This window comes from Erpetoichthys calabaricus, chromosome 3 (genome assembly GCF_900747795.2).
Source record: "Erpetoichthys calabaricus chromosome 3, fErpCal1.3, whole genome shotgun sequence".
Taxonomy (NCBI): Eukaryota; Metazoa; Chordata; class Cladistia; order Polypteriformes; family Polypteridae; genus Erpetoichthys; species Erpetoichthys calabaricus.
The window spans coordinates 160,393,214-160,409,526 of NC_041396.2; the positions used below are offsets into that span (position 1 = coordinate 160,393,214).

The 16,313-nt window shown below is 42.5% G+C and overlaps 1 protein-coding gene across 3 annotated transcripts in view; it reads right to left on the minus strand.

The window, feature by feature from the left end:
* si:dkey-119f1.1 (Structural maintenance of chromosomes protein 6-like) overlaps positions 1-16,313 on the minus strand; it is a 155,552-nt gene that overhangs the window by 28,475 nt on the left and 110,764 nt on the right. For all 3 annotated transcript variants that reach the window (XM_051925505.1, XM_051925506.1, XM_051925507.1), the window contains 2 exons: positions 9,294-9,464; positions 5,786-5,923 (listed from right to left, as the gene is read on the minus strand). In XM_051925505.1, the coding sequence (XP_051781465.1) occupies positions 5,786-5,923; positions 9,294-9,464 (309 nt within the window). The remainder of the gene's footprint in view (positions 1-5,785; positions 5,924-9,293; positions 9,465-16,313) is intronic.

The window sequence follows — 16,313 nt, forward strand, 5'->3', positions numbered from 1 at the left end:
TCATCCTATCAGTTTTGCAGCTTATCACCAAATTTGAGTAGATAATATAGCCCTATACATATAGTTATGACTGCTGGCAGAAGTAGCAGGATATCATCAATAAACACCAGTGACTGACTTCCATTCACAACCATTCATGATCATGTCATAAAACTACCTCCACCATATTTTACAGACGATGTGGTATTTATTGGATCGTAAATCATTTCTTCTCCTCTCCATACTCTTCTCTTTCCAAAGAAAATTGTTCCAGAACTGGACAGGCTTTTAAAAAAATGTTTTCCGACAAAGTCTAATCTGTCCATCCTATGCTTGAGGTTTACTTGTGGTAAACCCCCGCCTTTCATGAAGTATTCTCTTGATTGTAGATTTGGCAATGATATGTCTACCTCCCAGAGGGTGTTCTTGGTTTGGCTAAATGTTCTGAAGGTACATAGGCGGAGTGGTGGCTCTGAGGCTAGGGATCTGCACTGGCAATCGGAAGGTTGCCGGTTCGAATCCCGTAAATGCCAAAAGGGACTCTGCGCTGTTGGGCCCTTAACACTAGAATTACCAGAGCCTACGAAAAAACTCGTATATCCGGCCCACCTTAAATCGCTTCTTAAATCCGTTCACACCTCTCCGCCAGCATCCTTTGTCCTCTAAATGTGCTGATAAAAGACAAGCTGCCAGCAGCCGGCTATTCCATCCCCCCACCGACTTAGAACGTGAGCGAAGTTTTCCCAGCTCACGCCTTGATTGATTATGTGGGAGTGAAGTGGAGTTTTACAGTGGAAATAACAGATCATTATTCTAAAGTAATCTGTGTAAACACATTGTTAAAACAGAAACTTTTTCATATTTTAGTAATAAATGTTACAAAATGTAGTAGGCATAAATTATAGAATATATAAAGCCCGAGTTCCAAAGATCAAATAAACACTTTCACAAAAGCTTCAAGAATGATTCAACAGTTTCCGTGGCGTAGCACGTTAAGATTTGCCTCTTAGCGCAGAGCAACTTTTCCTTGCCTCACAGACCTGAGTTCGATTCCCCGCTAGGGATGAAGTGTTGCTTTTTTTTTTCTTTTCTTTTAAACCTCAAACGGACATAAAATTTATACATTGGTATGCACTGTTGGTTACTGAGATCGTTATATTTTCATGTGGGATGCTCCTTTTCAAATATTTTTTTAACAATTGAGACTGCAATTAACAGGAACAACTGTCCTTATAACTTATTTTTAAGATCCATAACACACAGACAGACAGAGCACTGCGCAATAGAGAGACAGACAGGCAGAGAAGTCACTAGATATAGAAATAAACAGGGAAGCCACGTGTACTGAAAGAAAAAAAGAACAACTTGTGCGTTGTCCCTGACTCTCTAAGTAAGATCGGGGGAGGGGTGATGTTAGATGCACTGAATAAGCGCAATCGCTCTAACATCACCCCTCCCCCGATCTTACTTAGAGAGTCAGGGACAACGCACATGTTGTTCTTTTTTTCTTTCAGTACACGTGGCTTCCCTGTTTATTTCTATATCTAGTGACTTCTCTGCCTGTCTGTCTCTCTATTACGCAGTGCTCTGTCTGTCTGTGTGTTATGGATCTTAAAAATAAGTTATAAGGACAGTTGTTCCTGTTAATTGCAGTCTCAATTGTTAAAAAAATATTTGAAAAGGAGCATCCCACATGAAAATATAATGATCTCAGTAACTGACAGTGCATACCAATGTATAAATTTTATGTCCGTTTGAGGTTTAAAAGAAAAGAAAAAAAAAAAAAAGCAACACTTCATCCCCAGCGGGGAATCGAACTCAGGTCTGTGAGGCAAGGAAAAGTTGCTCTGCACTAAGAGGCAAATCTTAACGCGCTACGCCACAGAAGCTGTTGAATCATTCTTGAAGCTTTTGTGAAAGTGTTTATTTGATCTTTGGAACTCGGGCTTTATATATTCTATAATTTATGCCTACTACATTTTGTAACATTTATTACTAAAATATGAAAAAGTTTCTGTTTTAACAATGTGTTTACACAGATTACTTTAGAATAATGATGTTATTTCCACTGTAAAACTCCACTTCACTCCCACATAATCAATCAAGGCGTGAGCTGGGAAAACTTCGCTCGCGTTCTAAGTCGGTGGGGGGATGGAATAGCCGGCTGCTGGCAGCTTGTCTTTTATCAGCACATTTAGAGGACAAAGGATGCTGGCGGAGAGGTGTGAACGGATTTAAGAAGCGATTTAAGGTGGGCCGGATATACGAGTTTTTTCGTAGGCTCTGGTAATTCTAGTGTTAAGCAAGGCCCTTAACCTGCAATTGCTAAGCGCTTTGAGTAGTGAGAAAAGCGCTATATAAATGCAAAAAATTATTAAATTAAAAAAAAATTAAAAATTAGGTGTTCTTCTTCAACTAAGACATAATTCTACAGTTATCCAGTACAGTTGTCTTCTGTGCTTTTCCAGACCTTCTGGTGCTGCTGAGTTCATCAGTGTGTTCCTTCTATTTTAAGAATATACCAAATGGTTTATTTGACCACTCCTCATGTTTCTGCTGTCTCTCTAAAGCAGTGGTCCCCAACCTTTTTGACAGCAAGGACCACTTTATTAGATGCAAATTTTTGCACGGACCGGTCGGGGGGGGGGGGGGGGCAGTTTTATACACAATTTACATAACATTTCTATTATTATTAAAGTTATTAAGCAGTTCGAATACGTTTGCAATCTGAGATTTTTCTTCTTTTTTTGCATATAACAAAGACATATGCTTTACATTTGCCAATCCAACAGATTGCACATCACAAACATTAACACTGCAATCTTTATTTCGTGTCTGCCGTTTCTATAGGAGGGTGACAATGAGTTAAATTCCAATGGATATTTTTCAAATGTTGACAAGCAATAAGCAAAAGGAATCAATGAAAACCACAGACAACAAAAACAGAAAAAAAAAAAAAACAGTACGAGGAAAGTTCGAAGAAAGAGATTTTTTTACAATGTTTCTGTTTGGGGATCGTTGTGCTCTGTGGATGATTCGTTCAAGCATTTCAAGGTTACTTCGTTGTAATGAAAGCATCTGTTGAATGTACTTCGTAAGTAACGTGATTTCTATAGACTCATGTCATATGGGGAAATTGTCGGGACCATAAAAATACTTTGTTGTAATAGTCTCTCACCTCGGTCTCTCTCCTCTCTCTGCACCGCTGCAAAGCCCCGCCCGCCAAGCGTTCTGAAAAGTCTGAGTGAGTCTCCGTTGCCGGCAGTTCTCTCGCGGCCCGGCTGTCAGATGGCTGCGGACCGGTAGTGGGCCGCTGACCGGGGGTTGGGGACCCCTGCTCTAAAGGGTTTGTTTTGTTTACTCAACCTAATAAGGAACTGTTTTTACTTGTATGGACAACTCTTTTTTTTACTTCATATTGAGAGTGACAGCTTCCAAATGCAAATTCCACACTTGGAATCAATTCCAGAGCAGCTTAATAGTGAATGAAATAATGAGCCATGAACCTGGCCATGGAGCCGGCTGGCAGTCCAATGTTCATATATTTTTATGCCCCTGCAAATGGGGGAGCTATGCAAAAAAATGGCTCTCATTCCTGAGCAGTTCATATAATATTTTTGGTAATCCATCCATCCATTTTCCAACCCGCTGAATCCGAACACAGGGACATGGGGTCTGCTGGAGCCAATCCCAGCCAACACAGGGCACAAGGCAGGAACCAATCCCGGGCAGGGCGCCAACCCACCGCAGTTCTTGGTAATCCCCTTCAATTAAAGCTGAAAGTTTACAATTCATGCACATAATGATTACTTTATTTCAAATCCAGAGCCAAAATTATGAAAATTGTGTCACTATCCAAATACGTATGGATCTGGATGTATACTTACAGTATATATCTATCTTTACATAGTATTATTTATTTTATCAATGACAGGCAAACAAACAGACAGACAAGAAGGTAGATAGCTGATGGACATATTTTAATCTAACTAAAATTATCATTTTAAAATACCAGAGGAAAATTTAATCTAGGCAAGGGTTATGGTGCAACATCGTATACAGCTGGTAAAAAAAAGTCCCTCCAATAGCAGTCCCTTTAACAAAGTGGTAGAAATTAGCCAGTTATGCAGAGGCTGTGAGACATTGTTGGCATCTCCAGTTCTATGTTACCGCCCCACAAAGTACTGCATTAAACAGCACACTTGGTATCCATAGACTGACAGTATGGTCATTATGTTTCTACATGACATACACATTTATTTCCAAGTAAACCGCAAGGTGCTTATATTGCCAAAACATTTCAACCTCTACTCAATGAATGGAGACAGACATATATCAGGGCAAACCCTGCTCTTCCTGAATTCCACTCACTGTTAGTTTTGCTAACACTGGGATGGGGGAGATTCAACTACACTACTCAACAAACTCAGAATACAGGCCTCTATATTTCTTCTACTGCCGACCATTTATGCATCCCATAATTGCAGACTTATCTAAAAAATATCGGCTGATGGCATGTTTTAGAATTTTCTTTAAATGCAAGCAGGTACTGTGTGAAGAAGGGAACACTGCTTGCCTTGGGGGCCTTTGGGTTGCAGACTACCCTCTTTGGACACAAACGCACCACTGTAGAATCACAAACTATAGTCTGCCTGTCAAACAGTCGGTAACACAAAATACTACGGAAATTGTCAACATTCATTGTGCTTCCTTCCAAGCAGTAAGGGCTCTATAATTTTAAAGCTTCTAGAGAAGTCAAAAAACATGCTCTTTACATCTGTCAATTTACCTAACTACATGCATTGGGAGGCCAAAACAAAACAACCTGTAAACTTAACAATGACTGCACTGACACAGAAAAGTGTCACAAATGCTGTAAATGGCAGGCAACAGTTACAGTCAACAAAACTAAAAACACTGATAGGATACTTAAAGGAGGTGCTGGACGATCAGGGATATTTGCTTTATGCAAGGAATATGGAGTACTATTTTATCTTCCTGTGTTCTTATCAAAAGGATGAATGAATTACAGTTTTGTTTCCAATAGGCATTCAAAATTTTCTTTATGTTTAACTGTGCTACTTCTGTGTTTAACTATACTGGTTGATGTTAACAGATAATCTCTCTATGTGACCTTTTCAGAGAGATACTTTCACGTCCCGCGAGATGAGACTTTGTGCCAAGAGATTTAAACACGCCCGGGGCCGGAAATTAAAGAGTAGATGACAAAGTAGAACGTCGTAAAGAATTCAAAAATGTTGCCGTGATACACATGCAGAGCAGGTTAGAGATAATGAAAGCACTAAAATTCGAAAGTCTCAAAAAAATGAGTAAAGATCTCATTTGCACAAACAAATGGAAATTATTAATTAGTGAAATAACAGAACAGCGAAAAGAGATCGAATATATTGTTTGGATTTAAACTTTAAGTCAGAGACTTGTAGATTGTCTAATTCGTGTTGCTATCAGGGAAAAGTAGTGTTTCTTCCCAATGAAGAGGCGCATCCGCAAGAATTGAACGATTTGTTGTTTGGTGAAAGTGAAATCCACATACGCGAGCGGCAGAGATGTGAAGTGGCTGGCGCGTAACCCAGGCCAGGGGAGTTGGCGAGCGAAGCCCCCTAGTATGCTGCTGAGACTTTTACACAGTAAAAAGAATATCAATTTTGATTCTGTATAATAAAAGAATATTTAAGAAAATAGTAAGAATGTCTGGCTTAATACAATATAAAGCAAAGAAATCAATGTAAATCAGGAAAAATGTTCAAAAATCCATGTGAAATGTAGAAAGAAACTTGGCCAGTACCTTTAATTCATTTTCTCTATTGGCAAGATCTTCCTTCAATCTCCGTATAACATCTAAGTGTACTTTCCTTTTATCTTCATAGTGTTTTCTGTGATGTTTACTCTTCTCAACTTCATGGTCCGATTTACTCAGATCTTCCTGTCAATAAAAAGAGTACTTGTACATTATTCCTAAATTAATTAAGCACTCATTTACTTATGCTATGTCCACATAAAAGGCATTTCTGCTTAAAATCATACCAGGGCCCCTCCTTTAACCGCCACCTTATCGTGGTGGTGGGGTTTGCGTGTCCCAATAATCCTAGGACCTCTGTTGTCCGTGGCTTTATGCCCCTGGTAGGGCCACCCAGGGCAAACTGGTCCTAGGTGAGGGATGAGACAAAGGGCGGTTAAACAAACTTTCTATGATGAATGAAAACTTTGGACGGCGTTTTCCCTTGCCCGGACGCGGGTCACCGGGGACGTCTCTGGAGCCAGGCCTGGAGGTGGGGCTCGATGGCGAGCGCCTGGTGGCCGGGCCTGCACCCATGGTGCTCGGCCAGGCACAGCCCGAAGAGGCAACGTGGGTCCCCCTTCCCATGGGCTCACCACCTATGGGAGGGGCCAAGGAGGTCGGGTGCAGTGTGAGTTGGGTGGTGGCCGAAGGTGGGGACCTTGGTGGTCCGATCATCGGCTACAGAAGCTGGCTCTTGGGACGTGGAATGTCACCTCTCTGAAGGGGAAGCAGCCTGAGCTAGTGCGCGAGGTCGAGAGGTTCCGGCTAGATACAGTCGGACTCACCTCGACGCACAGCTTGGACTCTGGAACCAATCTCCTTGAGAGGGGCTGGACTCTCTACCACTCTGGAGTTGCCCCCGGTGAGAGGTGCCGAGCGGGTGTGGGTATACTTATTGCCCCCCGACTTGGAGCCGGTTCATTGGGGTTTACCCCGGTGGACGAGAGGGTAGCCTCCCTCCGCCTTCGGGTGGGGGGACGGGTCCTAACTGTTGTTTGCGCGTATGCGCCGAACACCAGTTTGGAACACCCACCCTTTTTGGAGTCCCTGGAGGGGGTGCTAGAGGGCACACCTTCTGGGGACTCCCTCGTTCTGCTGGGAGACTTCAATGCTCACGTGGGCAATGACAGTGAGACCTGGAAAGGCCTGACTGGGAGGAATGGCCCCCCCGATCTGAACCCAAGCAGTGTTTTGTTATTGGACTTCTGTGCTTGTCACGGATTGTCCATAACTAACACCATGGGAGAGGATGCCGGTCAGGACTGGTAGGACCAAACGTGTTGTGAGGGTCTGCTGGGAACATCTGGCAGAGCCCCCTGTCAGAAGCCGCTTCAACTCCCACCTCCGGCAGAAATTCGACCACATCCTGAGGGAGGTGGGGGGACATTGAGACCGAATGGGCCATGTTCCGTGCCTCTATTGTTGAGGCAGCTGACCAGAGCTGTGGCCGTAAGGTGGTCGGTGCCTGTCGTGGCAGCAATTCCCAAACCTGTTGGTGGACACCGGTGGTGAGGGATGCCGTCAAGCTGAAGGAGGAGTCCTACAGGATCCTTTTGTCCTGTAGGACTCTGGAGGCAGCTGACAGGTACCGGTAGGCCAAGCAGAATGCGGCTTTGGTGGTTGCTAAGGCAAAAACTCGGGCGTGGGAGGAGTTTGGGGAGGCCATGGAGAACGACTTTCGGACGGCTTTGAGGAGATTCTGGTCCACTATCCGGCATCTCAGAAAGGGGAAGCAGTGCAGTGTCAACACTGTATATGGTGGGGATGGTGCGCTGCTGACCTCAACGCGGGACGTTGTGGGTCGGTGGGGGGAGTACTTCGAAGACCTCCTCAATCCCACTAACATGCCTTCCAATGAGGAAGCAGAGCCTGGGTACTCAGAGGTGGACTCCCCCATCTCTGGGACTGAGGTCATCGAGGTGGTCAAAAAACTCCTTGGTGGCAGGACCCCGGGGGTGGATGAGATACGCCCGGAGTTCCTCAAGGCTCTGGATGTTGTGGGACTGTCTTGGTTGACACGCCTCTGCAACATCGCATGGACATCAGGGACAGTACCTCTGGATTGGCAGACCGGAGTGGTGGTCCCCCTCTTTAAGAAAGGGGACTGGAGGGTGTGTTCCAACTACAGAGGGATCACACTCCTCAGCCTCCCTGGAAAAGTCTTTTCGGGGGTCCTGGAGAGGAGGGTCCGTCGGATAGTTAAGCCTCGGATTCAGGAGGAACAGTGTGATTTTCGTCCTGGTCGCGGAACAGTGGACCAGCTGTACACCCTTAGCAGGGTCCTGGAGGGTGCATGAGAGTTTGCCCAACCAGTCTACATGTGTTTTGTGGACTTGGAAAAGGCATTCGACTGTGTCCCTCGAGGAATCCTGTGGGGGGTACTCCGAGAGTATGGGGTACCGGACCCCCTGATAAGGGATGTTCGGTCCCTGTATGATCGGTGCCAGAGCTTGGTCCGCATTGCCGGCAGTAAGTCAAACCCGTTTCCAGTGAGAGTTGGACTCCGCCAGGGCTGCCCTTTGTCACAGATTCTGTTCATAACTTTTATGGACAGAATTTCTAGGCGCAGCCAGGGCGTTGAGGGGGTCCGGTTTGGTGGACTCAGGATTGGGTCACTGCTTTTTGCAGATGATGTTGTCCTGTTTACTTCATCAGGCCGTGATCTTTAGCTCTCTCTGGATCGGTTCGCAGCCGAGTGTGAAGCGGCTGGGATGGGAATCAGCACCTCCAAATCTGAGACCATGGTCTTCAGCTGTAAAAGGGTGGAGTGCCCTCTCAGGGTTGGTAGCGAGATCCTGCCCCAAGTGGAGGAGTTCAAGTATCTCGGGGTCTTGTTCACGAGTGAGGGAAGAATGGAGCGCGAGATCGACAGGCAGATCGGTGCAGCATCCGCAGTAATGCGGGCTCTGCATCGGTCTGTCGTGGTGAAAAAGGAGCTGAGCCGCAAGACGAAGCTCTCAATTTACCAGTCGATCTATGTTCCTACCCTCACCTATGGTCATGAACTATGGGTAGTGACCGAAAGAACGAGATTGCGAACACAAGCGGCTGAAATGAGTTTCCTCCGCAGGGTGTCTGGGCTTTCCCTTAAAGATAGGGTGAAAAGCTCAGTCATCCGGGAGGGGCTCAGTGAAGAGCCACTGCTCCTCTGCATCGAGAGGAGTCAGATGAGGTGGCTCGGGCATCTGTTCAGGATGCCTCCTGGACGCCTCCCTGGTGAGGTGTTCCGGGCACGTCTAACCGGGAGGAGGCCCCGGGCAAGACCCAGGACACGCTGGAGGGACTATGTCTCTTGGCTGGCCTGGGAACGCCTTGGGATTCCCCCGTAAGAGCTAGAAGAAGTGGCCGAGGAGAGGTAAGTCTGGGCATCTCTACTCAAGCTGCTGCCCCCGCAACCCGACCTCGGATAAGCGGAAGAGGATGGATGAATGGATGGATCATACCAGGGCTTAAGCAGTCTGCACAGCCATGAAAACTATCAGACAAAAAATGCACTCAGCTTTTAAAACCATACCTTTAGAGGTTCAGCTTCATCTGTAATAGTGTTAATTTGATCTTTATGTTCTCTGTATTTATGTTCAGCTTCTTTAAGTTCTTCAAGACACTTTTCCATTATCAATTTGTTTTTTTCAGTATCTTGCTTAGAAGTTTCAATTTTCTTACAGATGTCTTGATATTCCTCTTCCTGTTTATAAGATAATTTGCTCTATTCAGTACTGTCTAAAATACATGCAGTAACACATAGTCTGGTCTATAAACTAAATTTCACTTAGTTACACCAAACAGCAAAGGAACCACTAAATATTTCATAGTTAGACCAATTATTACCAAAATACTGTGGAAACCATTCACACAATCTGAGGAAAACTTTACTGAATTTGCTGAATAAAGAAAAACAAATAATTAATAAACTATATATATATATATATATATATATATATATATATACACACACACACACACATATACATATAAAAGTCAATGTATGTGTGTGTATTTATGTATGTTCCAGAATCACTTCCGAACGGCTGGAGCGATTTTCATGAAACTTGGTACACTCAACTAAAAGTACTGTAGGGTGACCCTAACCAACCACCTTCGGGGTAGGGTGGGGGGTGATCTTGCGGTCTTCTATGCATGTTATCATCCAGTTGAAACTCAGAACAACCACCAGAGGGCAAACTGGAGGTGAATGCCAGCATTCTTTATGTTTAACACTAGAATTACCAAAGCGTTCGAAAAAACCCGTAAAACCGGCCCACCTTAAATCCCTTCGCACATCTCCGTTGGCGTCTTTTGCCTTGTAAATGTGCCGATAAAGACAAGCAGCAAGCAGCCTGCTATTCCATCACCCCACCAAAACAAGCAGCAAGCAGCCTGCTATTCCATCCCCCCACCTTCGCAGAGCGTGCGCAAAGTTTTCCCAGCTCTTGCCTTGATTATCTGGGAGTGAAATGCTAGAGTTTTAAAGTGGAAATAATAGATCGTTATTTGGAACACATGCATTTCATGCGTGTTCTGTTTCTACAATAATCTGTGTAAACACATTGTTAAAACAGAAACGTTTTTCATATTTTAGTAGTAAATGACAAAATGTAGGAATAAACTATATAATGTATGAAGCCTGAAGTCCAAAGATCAAATAAACACTTTCACAAAAGGTTCAAAGACGATACAACAGCTTCTGTGGCATAGCGGATTAGATTTGCTGACTTGTAATCAAGAGTCCCCAGTTCGATCCTCACTTCCTCCTATATTTACTGTTTTCAGTAGTGAGCTGCTCTTATTGTTAATATTATACAGTAAACACATGCATTTGGTTTCCATTTGTAACAGCCGGTGTAAATTTATAGTACTTGTAAAAGTTAAAGTTTTTTTTTTTTTTCACTTTTATTCTCTCAGTTACGATCATGATACATACTACCGCCCCCCACCCAGGGATCTGATGCTGTTACTTTTTATCTGAAACTGGGAATAACTGTAGATGTGAGTGGTGTTTTGAGGCAATGGAACTGGACATTCTCTGATCTGGAGGGATAAAACTTGAAACACAAACGCTTGTGAATATGCCTTCTTCGTATCTCAATGTCACTTGAATTTTTTTTTTTTTAATTCAGTTTTATTGAGTGTTCCTGCTCACGCTGAATTAGTATGCACCTTATGGTCCATGATGTCAAAGCCGCACTGAGAAAAAAAAACCAGAGACATAGGTATACGAGGCGGGACCCAAAAATAACCGGAAATATTTTTAAAACGTGTTTAATTTAATTTTCCGTACAAACTACAATTAGTCTCCTTCAAAGTACTCTCCATTGGCGGAAATACACTTACAGTGGTGTGAAAAACTATTTGCCCCCTTCCTGATTTCTTATTCTTTTGCATGTTTGTCACACAAAATGTTTCTGATCATCAAACACATTTAACCATTAGTCAAATATAACACAAGTAAACACAAAATGCAGTTTGTAAATGGTGGTTTTTATTATTTAGGGAGAAAAAAAACCCCAAACCTACATGGCCCTGTGTGAAAAAGTAATTGCCCCCTGAACCTAATAACTGGTTGGGCCACCCTTAGCAGCAATAACTGCAATCAAGCGTTTGCGATAACTTGCAATGAGTCTTTTACAGCGCTCTGGAGGAATTTTGGCCCACTCATCTTTGCAAAAGTGTTGTAATTCAGCTTTATTTGAGGGTTTTCTAGCATGAACCGCCTTTTTAAGGTCATGCCATAGCATCTCAATTGGATTCAGGTCAGGACTTTGACTAGGCCACTCCAAAGTCTTCATTTTGTTTTTCTTCAGCCATTCAGAGGTGGATTTGCTGGTGTGTTTTGGGTCATTGTCCTGTTGCAGCACCCAAGATCGCTTCAGCTTGAGTTGACGAACAGATGGCCAGACATTCTCCTTCAGGATTTTTTGGTAGACAGTAGAATTCATGGTTCCATCTATCACAGCAAGCCTTCCAGGTCCTGAAGCAGCAAAACAACCCCAGACCATCACACTACCACCACCATATTTTACTGTTGGTATGATGTTCTTTTTCTGAAATGCTGTGTTCCTTTTACGCCAGATGTAACGGGATATTTGCCTTCCAAAAAGTTCAACTTTTGTCTCATCAGTCCACAAGGTATTTTCCCAAAAGTCTTGGCAATCATTGAGATGTTTCTTAGCAAAATTGAGACGAGCCCTAATGTTCTTTTTGCTTAACAGTGGTTGGAAATCTGCCATGCAGGCCGTTTTTGCCCAGTCTCTTTCTTATGGTGGAGTCGTGAACACTGACCTTAATTGAGGCAAGTGAGGCCTGCAGTTCTTTAGACGTTGTCCTGGGGTCTTTTGTGACCTCTCGGATGAGTCGTCTCTGCGCTCTTGGGGTAATTTTGGTCGGCCGGCCACTCCTGGGAAGGTTCACCACTGTTCCATGTTTTTGCCATTTGTGGATAATGGCTCTCACTGTGGTTCACTGGAGTCCCAAAGCTTTAGAAATGGCTTTATAACCTTTACCAGACTGATAGATCTCAATTACTTCTGTTCTCATTTGTTCCTGAATTTCTTTGGCTCTTGGCATGATGTCTAGCTTTTGAGGTGCTTTTGGTCTACTTCTCTGTGTCAGGCAGCTCCTATTTAAGTGATTTCTTGATTGAAACAGGTGTGGCAGTAATCAGGCCTGGGGGTGGCTACGGAAATTGAACTCAGGTGTGATACACCACAGTTAGGTTATTTTTTAACAAGGGGGCAATTACTTTTTCACACAGGGCCATGTAGGTTTGGATTTTTTTTCTCCCTAAATAATAAAAACCATCATTTAAAAACTGCATTTTGTGTTTACTTGTGTTATATTTGACTAATGGTTAAATGTGTTTGATGATCAGAAACATTTTGTGTGACAAACATGCAAAAGAATAAGAAATCAGGAAGGGGGCAAATAGTTTTTCACACCACTGTATCTAACCGTTTGTCCCATTGTTCGAAACATTTTTTAAATTCGTCTGAAGTAATGCCCATTAATGCTCTGGTCGTTTCTTGTTTTACCTCTTCAATGTCAGCAAAACACCCTCCTTTCAAGTCTTTTTTCATCCGAGGGAACAAAAAGAAATCACAAGGAGATAAATCCGGTGAGTAGGGTGGGTGGTTCAGGGTTGTCATACCGTTTCTTGCCAAAAATTGGCGAATACTGAGAGCAGTGTGAGATGGAGCGTTGTCATGATGAAAGAACCAATTGCCCGACTCCCACAAATTAGGGCGTTTCCTTCTCACACTGTTGCTCAATCTACTTTTACAAAAAAATTCACTGAACACAAGCACAACTTTACAGACTGATGGCACTTGGCAGACTGACTTGTGAGGAGTGTAACTAGATCGCCCTAGCGGCCCAACCACGTACTACAAGTACCAACCTAACAACAACAAAATTCCGGTTATTTTTGGGTCCCCCCTCATATGAGATATTTGAAATTATTCATTTTATGACCTGTATAGTACATTTCGGAAAAAATTGTGGCACGGATGCAACATTATTCATATTATTCACTTTAATTCACATAACATCTTGCGGTTGTAATCAGTGACCGCGTGTTTTTTTTTTCCCCCCGATCTTGCCAGTCTCCACATTGCTATATGGTGCGGTTTCTTTTGTACTCCAGGACATGCAGAGGAAAGAATAGTACAGAGAGGTCAGTTCAGTGCTCTATGCAATCATCAAATTCAAATGTTAACAGTTCACACACGCAAGGACCGTCCTCCCTACATTTATGACATGTGTACCTGTTGCAATGCGCACACTCATTCAAGTGTAAGAGCCCTGTTCTTCCTAAGACCCTGTGATTTTCATGAGAAAATATTTTAAAAATTATAAAATTGTGTAAAATTGTTCATAGTCAGTGTCTAGTTTTGATTATGCTTGTTTTTATCAGACAAAAACAAAACCAGATAGTAAACCAGGCAGTGTAGTAGGCTTCCATTAACATTAAACATTTTAAGTTCTACTCCGTTTGTCCCACACACATGCACACAGCTTTTGAGCTTTAAATATTAGAAGACAGCATGCTTCTCATTTCACAGGTTCAAAACATTTAATCTATAACAAAAAAACTACACCACAGTAACACAATGTGCTCAGAAATTATAATGGTAAAAAATAAAAAATCTCCACTGCTGAATGTAATTAATATTATATCTGTACCCAACATGTAAACCTGTCAGAGACTGCATCAACAATGACACCACTCTGCCTCCGAGATGGGATGCTGTTATAATGGTTTCTGCTGTGCAAAAAAGCAAAAAATTTTGCAAGCCCCTTAACTTTTTCTCTGTTACACAGAAGATAGAACATGAGACTATAGTGAGACAACATGCACTGCAAGTTAAACGCTTCCGATTTTCAACAACATGCATCTTTATTAAGTTTTTTTTTTTTTTTTTTTTTTAATTCAGATGCTTTCTAATGTTACAGGTTAAACAGCTTACCTCGAGTGCTATAATTCAAAAGATTTTAAATAAGTAACTGATATAGATGCATGCACAGCAGACACAGATCCAGCACTTTATTATAATGAGCATGTTCAATTTCTACAATGTGAACTTAATTAGTGCATATTTTTCCCTTCCTGCAGATTATCTATCTATCTAACAAAAATGAAAGGTGAGCCTCTATTGAAAAATGAAGAAGAATAACCTTAGTCAAAGTGACAATCAGTTCAATTCAAACTGACCCTATTCACCTTTACACTACTATAATCTGATATTATATCCCAAATTTATTACGGGTTGGTCTACTCTTGAACCTTAAACTAACTCAAACACATACACACATACAGATCCCAACCACTTAAGCACTCTTTATGAGTGACACCTTTAATGCCTATTACTCTCAATGTTCCACAATGCCTGTTACTCTCAATGTTCCACAATGGGACTTACTAGCTTCAGTGTGAACAACATAAGGGTGGCCATGGATATAATCTAGGCCTTGGACTACCTTGGTCCCAGAGAATAACCTAGACACCTAAAGACTGATACATCTTAACTGTGTGTTCAGATATAACCTACACCTAAGGCTGACACATCTTGAATCCCGAGGATAACTAAGACACAAAAAGGCTCATAGACATGGATTAATGCCACTTACCAACTATCAATGTCTTACTTCTACTGTACTGTTCTCTATTGGAAAATGTCTTTCTTCAGCCTGCTAACCCTGTTGGCAAGAAAGCAGCAATCTCCCCATACAAGCTCTGTAACTTTACCGACACACAAACAAACGCATTATATATATATATATATATATATATATATATATATATATATATATATATATATATATATATATATACATATATATACATATATATATACACTGTATATGATAAGAGTATATATAAACACACAGACTCACACAAACTTTATCCGCTTGAGCAGAGATTATAAGTGATGCCCACACTATCGGTCACTCCGTAGTACTCCTCACAGGGACTCAGCAGCTTTGGCATGAACAATACACTCATGTTCCCAGATATAACCTAGACCTAAGGCTGACCCACATTGACCCTTAGAGGAAAACCTAGACATGTGGGGAAGCTCATATAATTTGGCTAAAGCCACTTACCACCCAAGGATATTTTACTCAAACACTGCCACCCAAGGATATTTTACTCAAACTGTGAGGTTTACTTCTTTTGGTGAATCCCCCACAGGCTATTGCCCATGTAGGAAAAGCAAATGGCAATCTCCTCCACAATAGGTGCCCAATAACCACAACACACACACTAATCAAAACAGTATTTGCAAACAGGGGGTAAAACATAGTTACCCCAAAATCCTGCTGACGACAAATGTTTTGTCATGGTAGGGTCCCAGGATGACCCCCATACAACTTTAGACTTTTTTTTACAAGGACCTTAACAAAATCTTCCAAATTGAATAATTTTACCACAATGTCAACGTTGACTGCTATTGTTGATGAATACCTCCCCCTTTCATTTACACTGCATAACCCCAGTCAACCAGAAAAGGTAGCAGAAAAGGTTACAAATGTATTAATGTATTATGGTAATACAGGCAGTCCCTGGGTTATGTACAAGTTAGGGACTGTATGTTTGTACTTAAGTTGAATTTGTATGTAAGTCGAACAGGTACATTATTCTAATAAATGCTATTGTTGACCGACTATAACCAAGTGCTCTGCCAATGAATGATGGAGTTTCACCTCTCTCTGACCTTTTTAGCATTTGCATCAGATTTGTGTTTCAGAGACATTCTTGAAGGGTGAAGACAAAAGGTTAAGATGAGCTCTTCTGCATAGCACTGTACAGCTATCACAGCAGGCAGGCATCCCTCGTCAGCACGTCTGGTGTACTGACAAGAGACAATTTCGTAACAGTACAAGCAGGCTTGCTATTGATAATAAATGGGAGTAGCATGGGGAGGTTCACCACCCACCCACCATACAGTCACCTCCACTACAGTATGCAGCCTGCAGCATGCGTCCGCCCACCGAGAACCAACACGGTGCGGCCAAAGGCGTGTAGTGAATCGCCCAC